Below are 26137 nucleotides of genomic sequence, written 5' to 3' on the forward strand. Positions count from 1 at the left end.
AGATGCATTTGGGACTAAGCAAGCTGTCAGATCTTAGTGTGGAGCCAGGAGTTGGACTCGATAATCTTGGCAGGTCCCCTCCAACATAGGATATTCTCTGATAGTGCAAAGGTGCATAATACTCAGCAATTCGTCAGAGTGATTATCTGCTGAAAACTTAAAATACTTTTGTTTAATTGTATATCTAACTTGTCAATACCTACTAAATAATTCCTCCTTCTATGCAGGTGTTTGTGTAGTAAGATATAAAAGGATTTTTGGTAGTAGCAATGCTGACATTTTGGCATGACATCTCTAAAATAAGCTTTGGAAGTCTTTGCAAGCAATGAGCTAATCTTCCCCAATGTAAACACTGAAAATATCACTCTCCCACACACCCTAAAACAAACAAACTCCAACCCCCCCTGAATTCCTGACACATTGGACTAATGATTGTATTAAGACCATATAGCTAATTATTTTTAAAAACGTAATTATATTTGTGTTGAAAGAGCAAAGACTTCTTCAAATGACTAATTTGAAGGAAATGACAACCACCATAGAACAACCATTGTTTAAAACCCATGCAGCTAAGTTGCCTACCATTTTTCCAAAAAGAAAGAAAAGGATTAATACTTGGCAGATATTTTGTAATAACAAATTTATTTCTGAAATGACTTTTCAGGCAAACTGAAATGTCAAATCTAATCTAATCAGGCAACTGCATAAAGAAAATGTAGACAGGATTTTAAATACAATTACTTTATCATTGTAACTCTACAGCAATACATAAGAAAACAGCGTTATTTGTATAATTGTTTTGGCATGGTAAAGCAAATGAATCAACACAGAAAAATAAAAATCCCCTTTAATCTATGAGTAAACAGTCATATGTTTAGGAAGTATATGACTATATTTTATGAAAAGGTAAGGCCTTCAGGTAATTGCAACACAACAAAGCAATGGATCAACTATGAGTCAAAAGAACCAACCAATTCACAGGATATGGTATTTTTAAAATATTTTGAGGATTTACATCTGCTTGCTAAGGCAAATAGTGTAGAACTTGAGAACACAATTTCATTATCATCCTAGACTGCAAACCATCCCAGCACACAAATATGTAACTCCCATTAAATCTAAAACTTCAGTCATTTAAAAGTAGTAGCACACAAACTTTTATTTGTCATGTAATTAAATTTAATACATAAAATCTTACTACATCAGCCTGAAGTTTGTCTGATTTGCATAGTCAGAGATTATAAATTAGCTTTAGGTTTGTTGAATTCTATTATTTTGTCAGAATAAAGTTGAGCAATCTCGTTCTTAGTAAATCCATATTCCAGGAGTATCTCTTCTGTGTGCTCGCCTATAAAAGGATCTCTTTTAAGCGATGGAACAGCAGGGGTCCTTGAAAGTAGAGGAGCAGGTCTAGGACTTATCTCTTCCTGATCATTTTTGATAAAAGAACTTCTTTGTTTGTTATGCTGATGTGAGGCAGCATCATCAAAGGACAAAACAGGGGTCACACAGGCATCAGTTCCATCAAATATGTGGCACCATTCAGCTTGTGTCTTCTTTGCAAATATGGATGCAAACATTTTCTTCATTTCAGGCCAGTCAGAGAAACTCAACTGATCAGGAAGTTTGTCTGAATCGAGCCCGAGACCTGAAAGAAGAAGATCAAAGCTAAGTATGTTTCTCTGGAAGCTTTTGTTCTGCAGGCAGTCCAACACAGCAGAGCACAGTAACCAAAAAAACTTCATTGGGATATCTATGACTAGGAGAGTAGGGAACAGGAAAATAAAATGTTGTATTATTTGCATTACACTAAATTGTACCAGCTATCGCCTCCTAACAACACCAAGGTGCTGAAGCGTGTCCAAAGAAGGGCAACAAAGCTGGTGAAAGGCATAGAGAACAAGTCTTACCAGGAGCAGCTGAGGGAGCTGGGGTTGTTTAGTTTGGAGAAAAGAAGGTTCAGGGGAGACCTTATTGTACTTCACAGTTACTTTATTTAAAGGAGGTTGTGGTGAGGTTGGGATCGGGCTCGTCTTCTAAGCAATAACTAATAAGATGAAGGGAAATAGCCTCAAGCTGCGCCAGGAGAGGTTTAGGTTAGATACTAGGAGCAGTTTCTTCACTGAAAGAGTTATGCAGCATTGGAATAGGCTGCCCAGGGATGTGGTTGAGTCACCATCCCTGGAGGTCTTCAAGAAATGTGTAGACGTAGCATGGTTTAGTGGTGGCCTCGTCAGTACTAGGTTAAAGGTTGGACTAGATGATCTTAGAGGTCTTTTCCAACCTGAATGACTCTACGGTTCTGTGAACTAAGTTCACATATATGCTCATTTCTGCAATTTATAACATCAGAGGGGCAGCAGCTCCCTCAAGATCACATTTTGTCCTGACAACAATTTCTATCACAGAAGCTATGTCACAGAAGCTGCCTGGAGTCCAACGTGACCAGGTATTTCCACGCTGGAGATGAGAAGATGGTGTGGATGGATAAGCTTGGGCTTGATCTGAACAAGGCAGTGTGGCAGCAGATGCCTGCAGGCTAACGGACATGCTTCTTGGACTGCCTCAGTCAAAACAGATTACAGCAGCATCTACTGTTCTCACCTCCTCGGCATGGTCCCCACGTTCAAACTCTCCTGCTGCTTCTCTTCTGGACGAGTGAAACCCGCAGCCCTCACACTCACGCTTAAGAACCCAGCTTCCCAGAAAGTCACTCACATGGACCACCAGGTATGCAGTACACACACCCCTTCTGAGACACAACAGCATGAGATCGACATGCAGGCTTTGTACAAAAAATTTTCTGAACTAGGGGACCCTTAGCTCCTTTTCCCAACTAAGCACCACTTTTCCTCTTAGTGTGGAGCTCACATCTCTCCTGTGCAGACAGTTTCCTGTCTCAGTTTCTGTTCTCATCTCATCCTGTTCCCCGTACTCCGTATTCCAAGGAGACAGAAGAATCATTAAAATTTCTTCTCCGGCTTACCACAAAAAGGAATTAAGAAACAAGAAAGAGACAACACAATTAAACCACATTTTCAAGTTGGAGATAGCATAAACTTAATTAACAATATCAAATAGAATTCAGAAGTGGTATACTGAAGGCTGCCCAAATAATCACATCTTTAAATTTACTACCTTGAATGAAGCAGATAAAATCCAGAAGAATGAGAGGCAGGAGAGAAGTCAATCTCAGAAATTTAGAAAGGTTTGCGAACAATTATTATCATAATGCTTTTACAAATAAACAAAAAGGGGCTTCTTAGAAAACTGCTTTTTGTAAAAGGCAGCGAAAATGTGGAGCTCTGCAAATATTTAATGTCGAGACTTCTTATATTTTGATATGGCTGCTATCAGATTGATGATCTGACTTGCGATTGTTAACAGGGCTTGGCTACTAGATGCCTGTTTGCATGTAAAATGTAGACAGAACTCTCATCTTCAGCTGTAGATAAAAAATAAACAATTGTGGTTTTTTGTTGTTTTTTTTTTGTTTGTTTGTTTGTTTGTTTTTTTACATTTTCCACTATTTCTACAGCTTCCTTATCACTTAAAGAGGTAAAAATACAGATAAGCAAAACACAGAATGGAGAAGAATATCATCTCCATTCTTCTGCTCTTTAATATCTTACTTTTTCCTTATCATCTCTACTATGTTACATTGTTGGGTTTCAGTCTCTTCTGAATTATATAGGTATCATAATATGAAATGAGTTTCACTGTTGCTCACAAGATTCTTAAATAGTAACTTTGAAAATAAACACGTGCTTTGAAATTTAATTTTGGTGTTGCAAAAAGTATGATGCAGAGAGACTGCTTATCTCCAGATCCAGAAATACTGCCTTGAAATAGATCAAATTTAGAACAAATCAACACAGCCAAAGGCAGAATAAGAATCCTCACATCTTATCAGAGATTCCCAAAGATATCAGGTTAAGTATCACTACAAGGCAAACATTTGTCCTAAGCAAGTTACCATGTCACATGCACCTTAAATCTCTAAACTTGGAATCTACTATTTATAACCATTCATATCATGTTCAAAAATAGATCAACAAAAGATTACTCATAATGGTTAAGTATCCATAATTAAATTGAACCTAATGATGCTTACAAAATCTTCAAAATATAGTACTGAAGATGAACAGTGCTGGACAGCTTACCTAAGAACCAGGAAATGAGGGAAATTTATCTTCCACAACAGTTAAAGCTAAGCAACAGCATATATTTTAGACTCTGTCTCGGTGCATGAAATCTTGTCTATTGGAAACACTGTCTGATAAACACTGATTTGCTTATTAATTATATTTGGGTTCCACTAGTCAGCTCAATATGAATAGAGCTCTACTATTATCCCATTACACAATTATATTTGAAGACCATGCCAGATGGAAAGTTGGCTGAATCTAGCCATACATGCTCTAGTAAAATAGAACAATATGTAGAACCTGGAATTTAGTATTACATGCTCATTTTCCACTGACCACTGAAGAGCTCAACTTTAAATAGTATGAACTGACAGCATTTAAGCACTAAAGCTTCTAATTTTCCAGCTTGTGCTAACCATTTGTGGTGCAGATGAACAGAATCACAGCAGGAGTGACTGAGTCAACAAGGAAACAATTACACAGCACAGAATTGTTTGGGATACCACAGAATGACATATTTCACCCAATATAATCAAAAACAAAATATCCTTTACAAAGAATATCTGGTAGAGCAATCAAAACTTGTTTCCAAGTCTTTCTTGCTCAGATTTCCATCTAGCGATTTTTGTTTAAAAAAGCCTAATAACCTACTCTAGTACAGCCTTGACGTAATGTTTTTGAAAAAGAAAATGTAAGTCTCCTTGTAATGCTATAGTTGTAAGTCTCTCTTAAATCATAAAATCACAGAATGGTTTGGGTTTGAAGGAACCTTAAAGAAGGAACCTTAATGACCACCTAATTCCAACCCCCTGCCATGGGCAGGGACACCTCCCCCCAGCCCAGGCTGCCCCCAGCCCCATGCAGCCTGGCCTTGAGCACTGCCAGGGATGGGGCAGCCACAGCTCCTCTGGGCAGCCTGGGCCAGGGCCTCACCACTCTCGGAGCGAAGAATTTCTTCCTTGTATCTAATCTAAATCTCCCTAAAATGGTTTTAGTTTAAAACCATTACTCCCTGCCCTGTCACTCCACTCCCTAACACAGTCGCCCCCCAGCTGTCTCATAGCCCCCTTTACGCACTGGCAGGGCGCTGTGCGGTCTCTCTGGAGCCTTCTCTTCTCCAGGCTGAACACCCCCAGCTCCCTCAGCCTGTCTCCATAGGAGACGTGCTCCAGCCCTCTGAGCATCCTCGTGGCCTCCTCTGGACTTGCTCCAACAGGTCAATGTCCTTATGCTGGGAACCCTGAAAGCAGTACTCTAGAGTGTGACACACCTTTATTGAGAGATACATCTACAAATTATTTATTAAAGCAACTCTATTTCTGCAGAACTTCATGAACAAACTGTAATAAAATTAGGCACCTATTTTCTCTGCTTAAAGCTTCTGAAATAATATTTTTAGAAAGTGACAGTTCATAAAGACTACCAGACTAACATCAGAGTGCCACTAAAAGCACCCACAGCTGTTCTCCAGGTTTGCATGGGTAATAGTAACAATTGTCAATGTTTTGGTGCAGCAAGAAACTGGCCCTGCTACATTCCTGTACAAAATGTAAGGCATATCATGATAAACAAATTCAAGTAAAACTTAACATAATGTGTGACAAGAGTGTTTAAAACATAAGAAGGAAACTGTTTGTCCACCTTACACATCTTAATAATGACGTTGTACCAAATTCAGTACATTAATGGATTTTTAATACAGTACACAATCACTAAATCACTGAATGGAAAGCTCCATGGAAATCCTTCATAATGACATAAACTGTATTTTTCAAGTGCTTCCTACATTTTTCCATCCTTTTAAATAGAAGACATACAATGTAGTGAAAAGATTATTAAATACGTGTTCAGAACTTCAGTGGCTATTTCTGCTTTTCACATAACTGTAAATTTACACGAAGTTCATCTGATATAGCAGAGTTTATGCCACATGATAATGCAGAAGCAACCGTTGCTTCTTACTTGATATATGAAATTTACTGTGTTGTGCATGCTTCCCCTAGACTGGCTACAACAATACTAAGCACGTACTGCTGAAAATTAAGAGAAACTTGCAGAAGCAATTTACAGGTCTGCTGGAAGACATTCTGTCTCTTTTTATCAAAATATTGAGACTTAACCATAGTAGCACATGTTCCCTACATCTGATTTCTTGTAAGATGCAAAGGTATTTTCATTATTCATTGGCTGACTTTAGTAGTAATAAAATTAATATAAGCAAAAGGATTACAGCATGTTTGTGAACAGGAAACAGTCTGTAATGTAATCAGAATACAACTCCTGATACTGCAGCTATTACAGCAATTATTTACCGTATCTATTTTATATAGCTTCAGTTTCTCATATAACCAATTTTCTTTAACTTCATAAACCTGTGGTAAGAAGAAATTTAATTTTCTCTGCTGAGCACAATCCACGAAGCCAACAGTTATCTCAAACTAAGATACTGTATTTTCTTAAACTTAGTAAATTTCCCTCTGCAGATCCTTAAGAAGAAACTTTCCTCACTATTTCATTAACTGCACTCAGATCCACTGAGCTCCTCACTCTGCAGGAAAACAATGACGTAAACTCAAAGCAAAAGGAAGATAGTTTCACTTCTGCTCAATGAAATTCTGTGGGCACTGACAGCTGGTTCAGAAATTGTGTTCCCTTCTCACTTCTGCACTCTTTAAATCTCTGACCATTACTTCTCCAACACCCAAATCCTTGTGTTCTCATTATATAGGAGTGGGGAAAGTAACCTGTTCTCCTAGTATGGACAGAGAAACAAAGTGGCTTTTGAATTTATTTTTATCTGGAACAGCATCAAATTGTTTACTAGAAAAATGACCAGAATTAAGGGAGGAGAGGGGGAACGTGAAATAAAATTATGGAAACTGTAACTGGAACATACCATTTAAATCTACTTCAAAGCACGGAGTTAATGCGTTAAACAGACGACTCAAGTCTAAGCTCCTTGGGTTTGTGAAATAGCAATACAATTCTCACAAGCAACTTTCTCTTCCCTATAACATTCACAGGCTTAAATTCTGAACTGAATTTCTGCAATAGATACCCCAGAAAGGGGAAAAAAAAACCCTAAGCCACAAGAAGAACCAGCTGTTTGAATTTAATACACTGTTGCTTCAGAACGGCTGCAAGAAGAGCTACTGAAGGGGGTAATTATTTTCTATATTGAAATCAGAACAAGTCACACAAATATAATGAAGTCCACTTATTTTAAGCTTGTTGTTGTGCAAACATCTGATATTTTAAACAACACACTTTTACAGAATAAACAAAGAAAATTAGTGAATGGAAATAAGCAAAAGTTGAAAAAAAAAAAAACAGGCAAAAAGCAGCACTTCCATGAAGACTGCAGTCTGTACGCTGAGTTTTTGACAGAAGCACACAAACACAGGTGCATCTGTGAGTACACGTCATCTATCTACTTACATCTAAGTACATGGGTTCTTTATTGGTGGAGTAACTGTTTTTGAAATTTCAGCTGTTAAAAAACAAGCCATTTATGTACATTTTAAGCAGACGGAAAACTTTCAGGCATGAAATTAATGTTGCTGAATGATTGAGTGATGTCCCAATATAGGCAGATGAATTTATAGTTTCTGCTCTAAATTTCTGAAAAACCACATAGAGAAAAACAGAATTTCAGCATTTTCCTCAAGAAATAGTTATCTAGATAAGACAGAAACTGGTCAGTGGTCATGTTATATCGCCTTAACACTGGATTCATTCATTACAGGGATCTTCTTATATAACATGGCTGGCTGGCTAGCTGACAGAGAAAAGGCTGAGTCCTCACCCCGTGGCAACAATCAACACAGGATGCCAGAGCGTCCGGCAAAGGCTTTCTGAGGAATAGTAACAAACCAACATCTGACTTCATTGCAGAATTTGTTGTTTTAAGAACAAGGATAGAGTCTTTCCCATTCCTGCAGCTTAAAAGTAAGTACTGTTCAGAGAATAATAAAATACTGCAGCCATAAATGCTTCAGGCCAGTGTTTGATCACTTCAGGCCAAACATATGGGTATTTGAGTAATCAGCTTTATTCTTTTTTTTTTCCTTTGTATTTAATATGGGCATTCTCCCTAAGGACATGTACTGGAATTCCAATTCCCTAACTTCCATAACAAGGGTTTCAATTTTACTTTGATACAGTTTTATATTTATTTTTGTTCTCCAACTACTTCTTGCAATCAAAAAGAAAATATATATCCAAAAATCCCAAGGGATTGGATGAGAATAACATTTCAAAGAACTGCTAAGCGTGGAATAAGCAACTGTATTTTCTCTTTCAAGAAAAGGTAGCTTATAACTGGAGCTCAAAAACAGAAAACTTATTCTCAGGGCAATGAGGAGAGGAATACCACCATCTTCAGCCAGGAGGACGGCTTACATTTCCAAACTTGGCATCTGATCTGGGTGCCATATGTAATGTTGGATATATCACTCTGTGAGCCTGCCTTATGAATTTCATATACCAATATGTAACAGTTGTGATCCTCTCTGCAAATGAACAGCCATTTATAGCCACTGATGTTCAAGAACTTTCTTTGGAAAGGCACATCCCATCTCACAACTCCATACCTTCATTTCATCCTGTCTTAACCATGCTCCTGAATTTCGAAAGCTCCTGGAAGTGCAGGAGCTGACAGTAACTGCCCGTGAGAAGATATACCCCTACAATTGAAGAAACAACCAGTGGGGACGATCTGAGCATCAATAAGGAGCTGCCACCCTCACTCAGCAAAGATTTATCGTATTTAAGCAATTCATACTAAGAAGCAGTATACATAACGCTGTCTGGGAACATCCAATTCATGTATATTCTGCGTTGGTACTCCTACTCATTAAGCACAACTAAAATTAGACTGAGAACTTTAGATATATTTCACACTCATAACACTGGAAACAGAAAATATATCCCAAATTATTTTGTGAATTTTCAAAATTTTTACAAATTCTGTATGAAAAGCATAATAACATACCAAAGGAGCATAGCAGAAGAAATCTTTTTGTAAATGAAACAACCAATAGGAAGCTAAAAGCACATTTGATCAAAAACACAAAGTACACAGAAAGTTCAAAGGTAAAGAGGCACCGGCGTGTGTCTGTTTTGACTACATGCATTAATGATTTTGCATAGAACATCCCAAGTTGCAAGTGACCCACAGGGATCATTGAGTCCATCTCCTGGCTCCACACAGGACAACTCAGGCCCCATGTCTAAGGGTGCTTGAAACACTTGAACTCTGGCAGCTGGGTGCTGTGCCCACTGCCCTGGGGAGCCTGTCCCAGTGCCCGACCACCCTCTGGGTGCAGAACCTTTCCCTAACCCCCAGCCTGACCCTCCCCTGTCCCAGCTCCATGCCATTCCATCAGGTCCTGTCGCTGTCCCCAGAGAGCAGAGCTCAGCGCTTGCCCCTCCGCTCCCCTCGTGAGGGAGCTGCAGGCCGCCATGAGGCCTCCCCTCAGCCTGCTCTGCTCCGGGATAAACAAACCAAGGGACATCAGCCTCTCCTCATACATCTTGCCCTCTTGACCCTTCACCATCTTTGTAGCCCTCCTTTGGACACTCTCTAATGGTTTTATATCCTTCTTACCTATTAGAAGTACCATGACCAATTCTAATTTTTCAAACAGGTAATATTTTAAAAGTCTTTAGTCAAATATAAAAATCATATCCATAGCTGGACAGAAAAAACACTCAATTCTGTGATGGAAAATAATTTATAAAGCTTTGATATTATAAAAAGTTCTTATTTATTAGGAAATACTACGAACTATCCCAATGAGCATTCATTTCTAAAATAGTTTCTTTAAAAATTTAATAGCAGAAATAAATGAAATTGCTTGCACTTTTATTTGCAGTAACAAAGGCATATTTACTTGCCTCTGAATAAAGTAGTATCAAAAAATAGTTGATTAGTTCTTAAGCCTGACCACAGACTACCACTGCTGTAATTTCAGAAGAAAACTTTTAATTTAAGTGTAGTGTCTGGGGATAAGGTCAAGAAGGGATGAAAAACAAAGAAAATCAACTGCTAGAAGAAAATCTGTTGAACTGCTACCACACTACCCAATTGTTTTTGAAAAGTGTTTGGCTTTTACAAAGAAATCAACATAACTGATGTCATGAACCAAAACAAAGTATTAAAGCACTCATTCAATCATGCTTTGCCGCTATGAAACAACTACTCCAAGCTACTTACCCTTTAGTAACTGCTCATAAAATTGGGGCTCAAGAGCACCAACAGCCATGAATTTTCCATCAGAGGTCCTGTAGGTTTCATAAAACGGTGCACCACTGTCTAGTAAGTTCTCACCTCGAGGTCTGTTCCAGATTCCTAAACTTTGTGTTTTCCACAGAAAAGAACTTATGTATGCTATTCCTTCTACCTGAAAGATACACAAAACAAAACCAAAAAAAAACAATAGCTTCAGTAAATTTGCTGGCACATTACCTTAATTCTACATAAAACGAGACAACAAAAACTTACGATAAGGTCTGTCCTTTGTCAGGATTTCACAGAATCACAGAATCACAGAATTTCTAGGTTGGAAGAGACCTCAAGATCATCGATTTATGTCATTTATGTCAAAACTTCTGGTAAGCAGTTTAATTTCTTATAATTTAGAAGTTCTACTTGTATTGCATATGTAAAATTGTCTAGAGTTAAAGAATAAGGAGTACAAATGTAATAATGCAGCTTCAGATGCATCATACACTTTCAACACATTTTCCTAGTTTTTCGAACCACAGAATGGTTTGGGTTGGAAGGAAAGCTGAAACTGCATCCAGTTCCAACCCCCTGCCATGGGCAGGGACACCTCCCATCAGCCCAGGCTGCCCAAAGTCCCATCCACGTTGGTCTGGAGCACTGCCAGGGATGGGGCAGCCACAGCTTCTCTGGGCAGCCTGTGCCAGCGCCTCACTGCCCTCTGAGTAAAGCATTTCTTCCTGATGTCTAATCTGAATCTCCTCTCTTTTAGTTTAAAGCCATTCCCCCTCATACTATCACTCCGGGCCCTGACAAAGAATCCCTCCCCAGCTTTCCTGCAACTCCGTTTAGGCACTCCAGGCTGTACAACCCCAGCCCACTCAGCATGTCTTAGTAGGAAAGGTACTCCAGCCCTCTGATCATCTTTGTGGCCTCCTCTGGAGTCATCCTAATTTTAACAGTCCATGTATGAAAGTATGAAAATAAAAAGCTACTGATTTTTCATGTGGAAATACCTATTCATTTCTACCTTTCTAAGTGAGAATTTAAAATACGCAAATCTTTGAAGCACTATGGCTTCTTTGTTTAATACGTATTGCTTGGCCTCTTTCCCAAGTTCCTGCCACAAATGCTGGAACAATTTTGCCCTATGTTTCTATAAGAAAACACTATGTACCTTCCTCTGCATGTTTGCAAAATAATTGCAGATGTGTCTGCTTTATTAATGATCTTATCTTTCACTGCTCCTAATAACAAAAAATTGCAAGTAAGGGTATTAGCAAACTAGAACAATATTAGAATAAGCTCTAAATAGAAATTAGATTTTAGTTCCAAAATTTGACAGAACCACCAACAATCTACCATGCTACCAACCCTGTAGACACTTTAAATAGAATAGCTCCTTTATTTTGGACTGGGATATGCACTTCAGAAATACCCCCAGCTGGGCAAATGGCAGCTAGATTCTGCCTGAGGGCTGCTGCATTTCAAAGACGAAAGGCGCCAAGCATTCGCCCCAAATCCCTAAAGGCATGTCTCCAAATGGCACCACACACACTGATGTGGTCTTTCTTTTAAACTTTCTTTTAAACCATGAAAAGTGTAACACTGGAAGGTTCCACTTTAGCCAACTGTACAGTGATTACAGTTATAGTTAGGCGTTTCATTTAATGACTCCCTAAAAGCATAAGCTGCCTCTGAAGTAGGGACAAGAATCCAGAGGCACTGTCCCACTGGGTGACCTCTATTAGCTCTGTGAGTCTTCTGGTACTTCTGTAGAGCGAAACATTTCAAACAAAGCGGAGAATAAATGCACACCAACCTAATCTATCCTCGTGATTGAGGAACTCTTTTTAGGATGTGGGAGTTTGGGATTTGAATACCTCCAGGCTGAGAAAAAAATGGAACCCCAGCCTTCTGTCAAACAGCAGACAGCTCTCACCATGAGACTATTATGCAAGTGATGATTATCACGATCTTCCTGTGGCTGTCTTTTCACAAAGAGCGAGTCATTCTTGGTCAGATGCCTACCGTCAGCAGAAGATCGCGTCTAAATTCTGAGTGAACCTCAAGTGCTGCCCTGTCTCGCATCCCTCCGTTCCAGAAGAGTGTGAGAGTGCAGTTGCATCGTTGTGCCTACTGTATTGTATCGCAGCATCCCTCCCGTGTCCCACGCAGCGTGTGGGAACTACCAGGGTCACGGCACAGAAACCTATAACTCTTGCAGAGTCAATGAGAAGAGACAGCAAATAACACGAAGCAGTTCAGACCGGGTTCTGAGCTATGCAGCTGAAATGCAGGACCCAGTGTCTGCTTTTCTATGCAGCGCAACAGTAACACAGGACACTGAACAAATTCTGCAAACACATCCCCAGGCCTGATCAGTTATACTCTCCTTTCCTATCAGTTTACCTTCACTAACTAGAGGAGTTTATTTTATGTATATCACAGTTCATTAGAGTGCTTCCAAGACAACTTTTTAGCTTTCATCAGGAAAATTCTGTCAAACTAGCCTCAAAGCCAAAAAAAATTGTAATTTTAGATGAGAATAATTTACAGTGCAATAAAAAGACAAAACTAACAGTCAGTTTAACAATCCATGAAGTAAGATAAAAACTGAAGTAATTCTGAGGACACAAAGCTGCTAAAAATAATAACTTCATTTTCCCTCTTCTACCTTAGAAAATTCCACCATGTGTCAGACTCATTAACACATCCAGACTAACAAAACTGTACAGCAACTTAATATGCCTATTAAATAAAAAAGAATGTTAAAATGAAATGACAGCTCCAATAGCGCAGTATTGTGATTTTAAAAATCTCTGTTTCCAGGAAACAAAGTTAGAAATAAAAACAGATTCATCAAAACAGTTAAATAAACTGTCTGCTATTTATGATGCACATATATTTTTCATCAACTGTCTCATCGGAAGTCTGTTCAAATAAAAGTCAAGCATTTCATAACAACTTTCCAGAAAAAATACATCCAGCAACACTTCCATCCATTTTGCAGGACACCAGGAAAATCAGCAGGGAACTGTATATTCCACAATTAACAATGAAACAAGAAAAAAATGAAGGAGAGAAGGTTTGCAGGCTTTAAAATCAAAGAAACAACTGAAAAAACACACACACAACCAAAGATGTCCTAATGAGAACACTGGAATGTGGGATATTACCAGACTCAGAGTGATTCTTCTTGCAGGAAAGTCTTTTGATGACTAAAAGCGCCAATAGTGAAGATAAACTAATACTCCAAACAGTTGGACTAGATAATCTTTGAAGGTCCCGTCCAACTGAACTATTCTGTTCTACTCTAAAATAGAAGAAGCATCTTTTTAAGTATTTGAAACTTATCATTTCTTTTCATAAAGACACAAACCCTCTCAACCTTCCTTTCTAGGTCATGTTTTCAGACTTGCAATCATTTTTTGTTGTGTTCCTTGGACCCCTACGAATTGGTGATTTTCTGGGGGGAAGGATGATGGCCAGTGCCAGAAACTGTACTTTCCTGTGGCCTTAAAATGCCAATGAGATGACAAGAATTAGTTAAGAAACCTTGCTGGGACTATTTCCTGTTTATGCACCCTAATACAGTATGTATGTGTTTCACAACAGCATTATATTGTTGACTCATGTTCAGCTTGTGACTATTACAAACCCCCAGGACCATACTTCAGCCAATTGTTCTCACACTATATTTGTGCGGCTAATTGTTTCTGCCTAAGAAAATTACAGAGCAGCAGAATTGATAAATTTCAGCCGTGTTTTTCAGGTCATTTTATAATTTGTAAAGGTCATTTTCAATTCTAATCCTGTCATCCAACATGCTTGTAGTTTTTCCCACATCCACATTATCTGTGAATTTACTAAACACAATCCCTTACCCATCTTTCATCTTACTGTAAAAGAAAAACACACACAAAAAAATAAACAAGATACCCATGGAGCTTCGCTTGGTAAGATTCTCATTTCGGCAATCAACTACTAATAACTACTGCCAGGGTAAAAACACTAAACCAGTTTTGCACAGACTTTCATCAGGACAATACTGCTATGGCCTACTTCTGAGGAATGTCACCTGAACCTGTCAAAACCTTAAGCAAAATAAGTCAAAATAGCTAGCACCTCTTGCTATTCTTCCACCTTCAAGACCTCTTCAATGAAAGGATTTTTTTCCAATTTACATAATTCTTTTTTCAAATTATATTTACAATCTAGATAGCCTACACTGTATTACAACACCTCAAATGCAGGTCAAATTTTGTATTACAACATCTCAAAGGCAGGTCAGATTTTAATTGCACAGAGGCATATTGAGAGAAAGGAGGGGGGCAAGGGAGATAGCACATTTGAAGATAATATAGTTTTCAAGGATAAATGTACATACATACTTTTCCCCTATATATAAGTGGGTGGCCTTGCACTGAAAAAATCTCTAGTATTAATTATTAAGCAAGCACAAAATTTAGCCTTTATTTTACAGCATATTACTGCAAAGTGTTTGAAATTGCACTCCCTGGCAATTATCCATGGCCATTAATTTTTCTTGGGAACTGTGATTCTCATAAGCACATTCATAGGCAGATGTATCTTCAATAAAGCTACCACAATTCTTTATTTTATTAGGATCAACATTTTGGCTGTTATGTTATTATATTTCCATACTCCAAACTTAGTTATGAAATATATAGAGCTAACATATAGACTGGTAAAATGAAACACAGGGAACGGCACAGGGGAAGAGCTGCAGTATGTCCACCCATGTCATAAGGGTGTCATGGCAACAGTGACCTGTGAAAACTGCTTTCAATAAAGGTATAGCCAGTTTATGTGATGACTTACTTTCCCATTCCAACCTCTCAATTTTAAACCTTACCATTAGCTCCAACCTCCTTCCTTTTACAGGCTTAGTGTTGGAAAACAAAAAAACAAAACAAATCCAGTCACCCCACCCACACTTCCCCAAGAGAAAACTTACCATGCTTGCATCAATGATCTGTCCTTTGCCAGATTTGGTACGTTCATAAAGGGCGATGAGAATGCCCATTGCACAGAGCACACCTCCACCAGCAAAATCAGCCAGAAGATTAACTGGTGCGTAAGGATTTTCAGATTTTCTACCTAACTTTGACAGCACACCTGGTAGTACAGGAAACAAAGCAAACTTAAGTATAAAGTTAATTGTAGAAATGTAGAAAGCAATGTTTATGGTCAAATTTTTGTTCTTTTCAATCTATGTGAGTAAATAAAAGCTAAAGTAAACTTCTACCAACAGTTTCTGATTCAGCTCCAGCTCTGTCTTACCAAATAGTTATTCCTTCATTCACAAAATTATTAATAGAGTATCTCAAATCATATTAGTGAATATGCATTTAATTAAATAAATTAATAAAATAGATAGTATCTTACAGATAATCCGTTGATCATTTGGCTCTATGAGGGCAAAATTTCATACAAAAACTTGAATGCAATAATTCTGTATTAGTACTTTGTACACGCATAGAACCTACCACAAAGGAATTCACTAGGCAATATGAATGTGCTTCAAGCAACTTCAGTAAATTTTTAAATCAGATTTACAGTCTTCTGTGCACATAATCCATGAATTAACAATCATAACAAAAGATTTCACACTGACAACTGCACTTCTGTCCTTTCTTCCCACTGTAGCCTTGAAAAACAGGTTGTATATCAGAAGTATGGATGAATATAACATACAAAGATTGCCTCTGACTGCATGCAACATAGACACAAGGAAACTATGTTTATGCCAGAAATTATGCTGAAATGAAAAAGGATAGAGCAAAGGCAGTTTTGCCTCTGAATTTGTTGGCATTTCTCTGCCATTCTGAAGAGCTTCTTTACTGTCGCTTCACTCTTTGTACTTCCCTCATAGGTAAGAAAGTCCTATTTGCCTCATAGGCAAATACGAAACTCTGCATATGGTCATGTCTCTTCTAAGTCTATAGCCTAAGGTCTGAGATTCACAATACACATGGTCAAAATTTCTCAAGAACTGCATGATGGTAAAGCATTGTTTAGTTAGCTACAGTCTAATGCACTTCCTAAGTGCAAACAACACTCACACAAACAAATTCACAGTATAAAGAAGTTTGTAGAGCATATAGGACAAGCATAAAGCCCTGTCACTGACTAAAATCTCTTGTTTAACAGTCTAAAGGTTGTCACGGGCACCATCCAGTTAACACAGTAACTTGTATCTGGAGTTTCTAATGCAAGCCAGTTTTATTTGAAAAAAGCCAACACTCATTAAGAAATTACAATGTTAGATCTCATTTTTCAGGACTGATACATCCCAAATACCTTGTCCTATTTCTTTAGAATTTCATACAGAATGACTTAAGTTTTAGTGATGTAAGATAGCGCCAACTAAAATACTGATTACATCAGCTCCAGAGACAGAAACATCACTTTTTGTAAACAGGAAGTACTACAGCCTAAGACAGTAATAGACAATAATGTTTGACTCTCTACCTATGTTAATAACAAATTATCATAATACTTTGAAATCATCTCAGCATGAAATCACAGCTGTTCCAAGCCAGGTATCTTTCACTCTTTTTGACTTCCTGACAATCTTACATAATGAGGGAAGACCGAGCCTGTCCCAGACAAAACTTCACAACACTGTAGATCCTCACAGGTGGTAATTGCGTATCACATCTGCAGCACCTCTGCTTTGGCCCTTTTCTGGGGCTAAAAGAAATGTACCATGCAGTGGGAAGCTGAGAAGTTTTGGCCCACTTTCTCTCCTCCCTCACTGGCAGTGACAGAAGCAGTGTGAACGGCAGTAAACAGGACTGTGCGTGACAGCACTGATGACACAGTGATTGCTACCATCAGAGTTGGGTGATTTTGTTATTGTTTCTTATTGCATACCTGTGGAATCATGATACTTAAAATCAGCATTCTGACAACAGTAATTTAAGGAAACATAACGCTGCAGTCAAAACTGCTTCATTTTAAACTTCCTTTCCCTTCAGTTGGTATCGTTAGAGATATTTATAGCAGAAAAGAAAAGAACATGAGAATGTTCAAATGGCTTAGGTTGCCTAGTTTTTCTTTACTTTAAAGCAGCTGCTCACAAACACACACAAAATAGTCTACAGCCCTTTAGGGACTGTAAAAAGATTTTCTAGGACAGAAGCCCAGTAGAAAGACAAAAACACATTAAAACTTCAGTCCTTTCTTTAAAGAGAAAAAAACTTATTCAGATAAAATGGCACATAAAGGAAGGAAAATACTGTACAGTCTGAGATGTCATGCTGATCCAGCCTAACAGCTCACTGCTGCTGCCAAAAAGAACAGTCCAGTCCAGCCTGCATTTCTTCCTTTCTTGTACCAACATTTTGTGTTTGTTAGATCTCCTAATGAACTGCCTCCCCTCAATAACCTGGCAGAAAAACATCCTCTTTTTTCCTACTTAGTTGTTGACTCATTAGGGAGCTGAGACAGCTCACACAGGGGTTAAGCAAGCTCCAGATTTGACTGGAGAGAAACAAGCAGGGAGAAGCACAGTAAAGGAGAAGGAAACCTTCCTTTCACTGACAGGGATGTTTCAGATCTGCTCAGCTGTTTCATCAGACTAAACTAGTGGTAATCGTAACAATCTGCAAAGAATCTTTCAATAAATTCTTGAGTCTGGACATAAGGGGAAAAAAATTATTCGTCAGAAAAATTTACAGGTTACCTGATAAAGCCACATAATTGATGTCATGTCCTGCAGACTTGGCGTATTTTCCTGTCTGACCAAATCCAGTAAGTCTAGCATAAATGAGTCTGGGATTCTCATGCATAAGGACCTCTGGACCAAGACCGAGTTTTTCCATGACACCTTAACAGGACAAAGCACAAAATCCTATTTTGCATTTATTTTTAATAAGACACAAAATATAGAGGTTCGAAGTTTAATTATAAAACAACAGAAATGAATTGAAATTTCTGAAGTAATACATTCCAATTCAGTATTTATAGTAAAATAATAACAGTCAGAATGTTACAAATTACCAACAAACTGTATACATTTTGTATGCAAGCCAAGTAAGAGGAAATTAAAGTTTAGGGTCTTTTCTTTTTTTTTCAGCCTTTTTTCTGTTTTTACTTCCCCAAAAGACTGCCGTTTAGCTTGCTATACTCTATGTACCATTGAATGAGCAAGAAAGCTACCAAAGGCAGGCATTACTTTACAACAAACAAAAAAAATAGCAGACTCTTATGTTTTCCACATTAAAATGACCTGAAATTGCTTCCACCTTTTACTGGAATGTACTTTCCTCATCACGTTAGCCTCTCAGTACACTGTGTGTTCCTGTATCTTTTACCTCACTGATGCAAACGGGCCATGCCACCATATATTCCAAAGCCTATTTGCAATGATTACATTAAAGAAAATGCTTTTTTTCTAATGCAGACAATAAGGAACTTTTAAAAATCAATGAAATATAGGTTTGGTCAGCTTGGGTCTACAGTAATCAAGCATAAAGTTTTGATCTTGCATGTCAAAGTAGTGGCTTTAAAAGAAGCAGATACAAGTTGCAAATAAATCACAGATTTTTGTTGGCTCCATGTCTGTTGGTCAGACTATATCTTATGATCCGTAACGGGACTGCAGAGAGACGCGGTTTGGAGGGGAACAAATCTACTCTCCTGACATAACTTCAATGCCCATTCGACCCCAGGACCAATTACTACAGACTTTAAAATCACTACATCTTCAAATTCCGTAAGATCTCCTTCTGTTCTATTGCTTACTGGGCAGTGGCAAATGATAATGCCAGGGAGAAAAGTGGTGAAATTTGTAACACATTTCTAACAATTAGAACCTACTTTGAGAAGCCAGATCCATCAAATTGCCAAGAGAAAATTGTAAAAATTAAATTAAAGGAAAAAACATTCTCCCTATGGGCAAGAGCAGAGTTTTTAGGATTCATAGTTTAAAATGGGAACTAGGGACATGAAGCTTCAAGCAAACTTCAGGACTGGCTTGTATAAAACTCCAACAGCTTAGTGCAACAGTCTGCGTGCTTTATTATTTTAAACTTTCAATGAAAAAGAGTTATTTACAGAACCAAATACATTCAGTTCATAAATTTGCTTACATGACAGCAAAGACACAGAAAAAATATATATATAAATTCAAATGCTAGTTTCTGGTGACTGCCTCGTTAATGTGTGAGCAAAATTCCCAAAAGCACAAGTGAGAACTGAGTGTCCCATAACCACTGGTGCCACAAAATCACTGTTTAAAGGTCAATGGTACATGTGTGTTTGAAAAAACCTCTCCTGCTGCATGGGCCCTCATCGTCTCATTGCTTCCACCAGCTCCATGCTGGAGGATCACGGATTTGGCTAGTTTGGCCACAGACCTGTGAACTTTAATGTCTTGTTACAAAATTATCTGCATTACCAGATAATAAAAGAGAGTGTTTATAAAGCCAAAGAGCATGGAAATTTCCACTATATGCAAAAATTAAATAATAATAATAAAAATGTTAGAAAACAGGAGGCAATTTACAACGCAAAGCTGAATTTAATTTCTTACTTTCTCTGCACTACTTCAGGGAGGAAAAAACAACAACACCAACAACAAAACATACTCATAAACCCCAGTTTTCTGAATGAAAAGCCCGTGTCGCTGAACTCCTAAACCACACAGAGGCACACCCCGTGCATGAGCATCAGCTGAATGCCCACACAGGGCTTACGAGGGCAGAGAGCTGCTGTGTGCAGAGGAATAGTAAGACTTGATGTCTGCTGCGTCTTCCCAAGGCACTAACCCTACAAATGGGACTTGAAGTACACCAACAGGCCCGCACACACCTCCCCCTCTGTGGCACCCAACTATTTGCCACACCATCCTCGTCCAGCCTGACTTCACCTCGGTGCTGCTCACCACCTTTTCCCCAATCCCAGCCGTTTTCCACCCAAACACGGGAAACCAACTCCCACCACGCCTCTCCCTCCCCGTGACACCCCAAAAACCCACAAACTAACCCCAAACCCCCCCAGCCCTGTATCCTACGACCCTCTCGGCGCCCCCCCTGTGGTGTGGGGGGGCGCCCATCACCGGCCCCGCCTCACCGTGGCGGAAGGGCTCGATGAGGACGTCCGCCCCTCCGCACAGCCGCCGCAGAGCCGCCGCACCCGGCGGCCGCTTGAGGTCGAGCGCCAAGGAGCGCTTGCCGCGGCCCTGCACGTCCACCGCCACGGCGGAGCGGGGCGCTCGGTCGACCCGCACCACGCAAGCCCCGAAGTCGGCCAGGATCATGCCGCAGAGCGGGGCCGGAGCCAGCCCGGCCAGCTCCAGCACCCGCAGCCCGCTCAGCGCCATGGCGGGGATGGCGGCTGCCGAGCGCCGAGACATCGATCCTCGGCGCCGCGCCCAGCGGCCACAACGGGTCGACGACTCCCGGGGCGGCGCCCTGAGGCGCTTCGGCGGGGCAGGGCGGGGAGCCGAGACCCCGTACTTCGTCCCCGGCTTGTGGGGACGGCTCGTGCTCCTCTGCCCCTTTGCCTCTGCCTCTTCTTAGTGGCAGGTTTCCCCGCCTCGCCTTCAGGTTTCCACGCCTGCAGTAGGATTTCAGTCGGATCAAGGCGTGCGGGGGTGCCATCCCTCGCGGCTCAGAGTTGGGTGGATAGTAAGGAATGTGAAAATCAACACCCAGTTTACGCACACACACAAAATAAAATCCCTGTGGTTTACAGGGCAGCTAACTCCACTCCGGTTGTCTGTCCTGGCCTTGTGAAGCTGATACGGAGGGTCCCTGACGGCTCAAACCCACACTCCAAGACATCAGTGGATGAGATGATAAAAACTCTTGTTCATTTTCCTTTGTGTTTGTTTTTGTTTTCTTTTCTCCCACCAGATCTGCCTGTTCAGCTGGCCTGTCTGGTCCTGCTACAGCAGCTGTAACCTCTGCTAGAGGAGCAGTGCCCAAAGCTAGGATAGCAACATCTCAAACACTTCATAATAGCTGGTCAGGACCAGATTATCTGGTTGAGACAGGGCTGGCACAGCTGTTCGTGGCAAATTTGCTGCTGAGATTTTAAATACAGATCTTAACCAAGGTTTTAGTGCTCACATCTTGCCCATGTGGAGCCATTATTAGCTCGGTGCCATAAAGGGAAGATCATGCATGTGAGGACCATCAGCCCTGCCTTTGCACATCAGGAGCATCATGGAGCTTGAGCCAGGAATATCTCCTGTCTCATCATCGAATCACAGAAAGGTTTGGGTTGGAAGGGACCTTAAAGACCACCTAATTCCAACTCCCTGCCATGTACAGGGACACCTCCCACCAGACCAGGTTGCTCAAAGCCCCGTGCAGCCTGGCCTTGAACACAGCTTGTCTGGGCAGCCTGTGCCAGGGCCTCACTGCCCTCAGAGTAAAGAACTTCTTCCTAATGCCTAATTTAAATCTGCCATCCTTTAGTTTAAAGTCATTTCCCCTTGTCCTATCACTACACCTAGATTTCTTGCAGGCCTCGTTTATATACTAGAAGGAAGTTTTCCTGAAGTTTTCACTGTTCGCCATGCACAAAGCACGGGTACTTCTGTTTGGTTAAATCATACCAGATTTAATAAAACTGTATTCGTGTACAGTTGCTCTTTTAATTCTGCCTGCCTGAAAAGCAGACACATTTGACTAGAGGCAATGGTGTTTTTTGTTTTTTTGTTTATTATTATTATTATTTGTATAGGCTGCTGACAGAAATGGACATCCGTTCAGGAAAAGTGATGGAACAGGCATCAGATTAACAGGGCTTTTCACATTTATGTCCTGCTCCCAGTATCTCAGGTTATGGGAGCAAAGAGGCCCTTACAATCAATTTCATGTTTGTTTCATTTATTTATTTAAATTTGTTGGACTACAAAAATGTGTCAAGGCTGCAAATACACATACAGAATTTGTTTTAACTGCTATGGTTAGCAAATAGAAGAGGTCTATTTCTAGAACACTCTATCTTTCAAGTAGACACCTGGTCCTATAATGCAGGCACTGATTGTATCCAATGTATGCTGTCATCCACAAGAAATGGTGGAGAGAAAAAATAATAATATGCATTTTTTATTCAAATGAAGCTAGCTTTTTTCCTTTATTATCCATTTCCCTTAGAGACACTGTTCCCTACACAGGTTTGTTTCCACAGTTACAATGATATTACTGGGACACTGCATTTCTCTAAGTGATTTTCAGTTTCATTTGTCTCCTCTCAGCTTAGGGTCTTGGAGTGTGTGTTGAATAGGAACAAGCAATTTCACCTTTTTTCATTTCACCTGACATTGTTTAGGTTAGCACATCCAAATAACACTATAAGCACAACCTGTGTAACCTCTGGATTTTGCTATGGTTTAACTGAGCAATGCATTTATTCTGGCTGTACACCTGCATTTTTGCTGCCATCAATCATTCCAATGGATACTCTGTGGTAGAAACATTCAAGTCAGGACCTTACTAAATTACCTTAGTTTCAGGGAAGCAAGGGCACCACTTCATGAGCATTGATTTCACTTTGAAAAATTGGCTTTTAACAAATTAAGAAAGACATGGTGTGGGAGAGAAAGAGAGATCCTAATTCACCAGGGGATGAGGCTGATGATCTGAATCCAACAATCTCCAATCTCCCCCAAAGCAGTAAGTTGCCCAGCAGAAACCATGTGCTGAACACAAAGAGCTATCTCTTGACATAGGCTTGCAGTAAGAACAGTGCAATGCTGATATATGCAATACCATTTAATATGTTTCATTAATAAGCAGCAGCAAGGGGTAGGCTGTATAAATTCAGCACTGCAGAGGTGTGGGAAGAGAGGTTGTTACGAGGTTAAAACCCCTATCTGGGTGGCCGGGCAGGCAGTTTTGTTTCAGATCTTGCCAGGCTGCTTTTTTGGGCTTGATTAAATTACTTCAGTGAGTCACTATCCATGTTATCCTTTGGAAAGTGTACACGTCCTATACTGAAGCTAGAGTATTCCACAGTCAGTGTTGAAAAAAATGAAATAATGTATCATATGTTACATCAACTTTCCTGACACAAGTACAGAAACTTCTGTGATGCAAGCTGGCTGGACTGCATGCCAGTTTTTTACAGTTCGTATCAGAGTTGTTGTTTACAATTACCCTCATTTTTCAGTCCATTGGAAAACCACCAAGGCAGAAATGTGAATTACAGCTCTGCCCAAAACCTTGTTTCTCCTGATTCTTTCTTTTTGCAACTATATTATTTAAATTTAATCTCTTCCACTGCATGGTTTTAAGAGACACTACTAACAGTTCCATTTGTACTGGGTTCACTAAAATGAAAAAGCAAGAAGTACAAAAGAATTGCTCACTTCTGTTGCAATATTTCAAACCTTACGTGATAATTATCATTGCCTAAAAATTCATAACATAGAGTGACACTTCCCTCATACATTCAAACATATCTGCATTAATCTGAAGTTGAGAACTTTAAAGATTCACATGAAGTTTGTGGTGGTATTTTTGTGTCCCAGATTTATCAAAGCTTTCGAGTATGGGTGCTTTATCCCCAAACCTGTGTTTATCCTTTGCCTGAATAGCAGCTGTTCTCCATTCAAAATACTTCTCAATATTTGCAGAGTAAATTTACTCCACACTTCTGACCTCGTATCACATGTTGTTATGGCACACTCTCTCTCATACAGCATGCTTCTCAAATGCAGCAGCCTAATCTCTGCAATTTCAATAGGTTATTCATCTAGGAGACAGAGCATCTTTTTGCCTGTCTGTGTTTGCTTCCCTGTGAGTGTGAACTGACACTTCCTTACTCTCTGTTTTAAGAGTGCATCCCAACACACACACAAGCCCAAAAGCGGATCTATCTTGAGGTCAGTACATCCCTCTAAAGTAGCTGTGAATTCATACTGCCTGAAGTGCTGTCTCTGTCTGTCTGAGAATATGACTTACAGACTTATTTCATTCTCATCCACAGGAAGTAGTTGCATAAACTGCCTTGTGCTACTTCATTAAAATCAACATCTCCTAGAAAATCTACTGTTCGTGAGTTGTCTAGTCCAGGCAGTCACTGAGGTGCAGACCTGGCTTTGCCACAATAAACAAGCTTTGCCATTAACTTTCACGGTGTAAGAAATTTGCCTCCTGTTACTCTGTTGAAATAGGAGAACAAATTACTGATGTCTGTGACAATGTCTCCTGTACTTTGGACCTTTACCCTTGTACCTGGAATAAAGTATTCATCTTTGAGTTGTACCTTATGATATTGCTGTGCTTTCTTGATTTAGATGAAGAAACTGGCAAACAGCTTTATATAACTAACCTTTATATTGGCTAAGCTGTAGAAAATAAATATTTTCCTGCAAGTTTATTATTAACCACAGCTGAGGGGGCTAGAAACTAAACCAGGGTTATTCTCAGGTTTTGATTGCCTGGATACTGAGCTTCAGCTCTCTGCTGGGCACCACTGCTTGGCAATCTTACCCTCACTTCTTTCCAATGGACCATTTCTGCTGAATAACATTGTCCACAACAATCATTACAGACATTTTTTCCAGCATTGCTAGTGTGATTGGGCTGATAAACCTTCATTTTTATGAACTGTTTCTAGCACAGAGCCACACTGTTGCCCATAAGCCACTAATTTGCGCCTTAGCTATGGCCATGATTTACTTACAACTTTTATTTATTTATAACTCTATAACTAAATCACGTTCCTCTTCATTTTTTGTCCCTTTGATGGTTTGAGAAAGCTAATCTGGAATTTTCTGAGGAGCATGTACATGTATTCTCAGAGGGAAGAGAGCAGTGATCTGCATTGATGTACTACGAGAAAGATTTCATTTGAAACAATGGTACACTCTTTTGTAGTTTACAAGATGAAATGCAGACAAATTAACTCTCCTCTGGAGTCCAGAGCTTTTCACAAGACAGGATAACATGAGCTCAGAATTCCCATGTTCTGGCCTGAAGTTCCAGTCCTTAATGACATCCTTGACTCTCTTAGTACATTGAGAGAGCCTGGAGCATTTTTCTTTCAAATAATTGTTAAGATTGTTAAATGAAGCCCTCAGAAATGATTAAAAAAAAAAAATTAAAGGTTGCTGCTGTGAATTAAATTACATTGTTCTTTCTAACATATTAGTATGATCTGTATTGTATAATAACAGTGCTTCATTAAGTATACGTGGGATGGAATTACTGAATGAAATTCTATATTCATCTTTGGCTATCACATTCTAGTATATAGCCCTCAGCTTATTTAGCAAACACTATATAATTGTTGCTGGAGAAGACCAAGAAGTAGCATATGGCTATGTGAAGGGAAGAATGCATTGTAAGGCACATTCACAAGAAACAGGAGCTAAGACGTCAAATATGATTTTAATGTGGGTATTACTATTCTTGGTGTTGTAACAATAAACTTCACACTGTTGTTTTTTTTTTTCCTTTTTTTTTTTTTTTTTTTTAATTATTGGTGGAATTTCTCAGGTCTGCTGGATTGTCTTCAGAAAAGCAGGATAAAACCCCATTTGTGCAATTTTTCAGCAGCTAATGCAAGGAATCTCTTTCCTGCACCACATGGGTTTTATTATTCTGTGAATGTGTTCATGGAGTATGCCCTGCCATGTTTCAAATGCAGCTGCACAATGTTGATCCTGTTCCACTGTCATCTTTACAGTTTTCATGCCAGTTCTCTGTGAGCTGGACTTTATCAACCCAGTGGTAGAGGAGAGGGACGAGGCCAGTTAAAATTTCCTCCCAGT

The 26137-nt window shown here is 39.5% G+C and overlaps 1 protein-coding gene across 1 annotated transcript; it reads right to left on the bottom strand.

Annotated features, from left to right (window-relative positions):
* Nucleotides 1-623: 623 nt before the first annotated feature.
* AMACR (alpha-methylacyl-CoA racemase) lies at nucleotides 624-20924 on the bottom strand. Its single transcript, XM_027446439.3, has 5 exons — nucleotides 20479-20924; nucleotides 18089-18232; nucleotides 15356-15516; nucleotides 10366-10552; nucleotides 624-1648 (listed from the first exon to the last, which is right to left on the bottom strand). The coding sequence occupies exons 1-5, from the start codon at nucleotides 20759-20761 to the stop codon at nucleotides 1239-1241; spliced, it is 1185 nt and encodes a 394-aa protein (XP_027302240.2). The 5' UTR covers nucleotides 20762-20924; the 3' UTR covers nucleotides 624-1238.
* Between the last annotated feature and the right edge of the window lie 5213 nt (nucleotides 20925-26137).

Source organism: Anas platyrhynchos, chromosome Z, assembly GCF_047663525.1.
Source record: "Anas platyrhynchos isolate ZD024472 breed Pekin duck chromosome Z, IASCAAS_PekinDuck_T2T, whole genome shotgun sequence".
Lineage (NCBI taxonomy): Eukaryota > Metazoa > Chordata > Aves > Anseriformes > Anatidae > Anas > Anas platyrhynchos.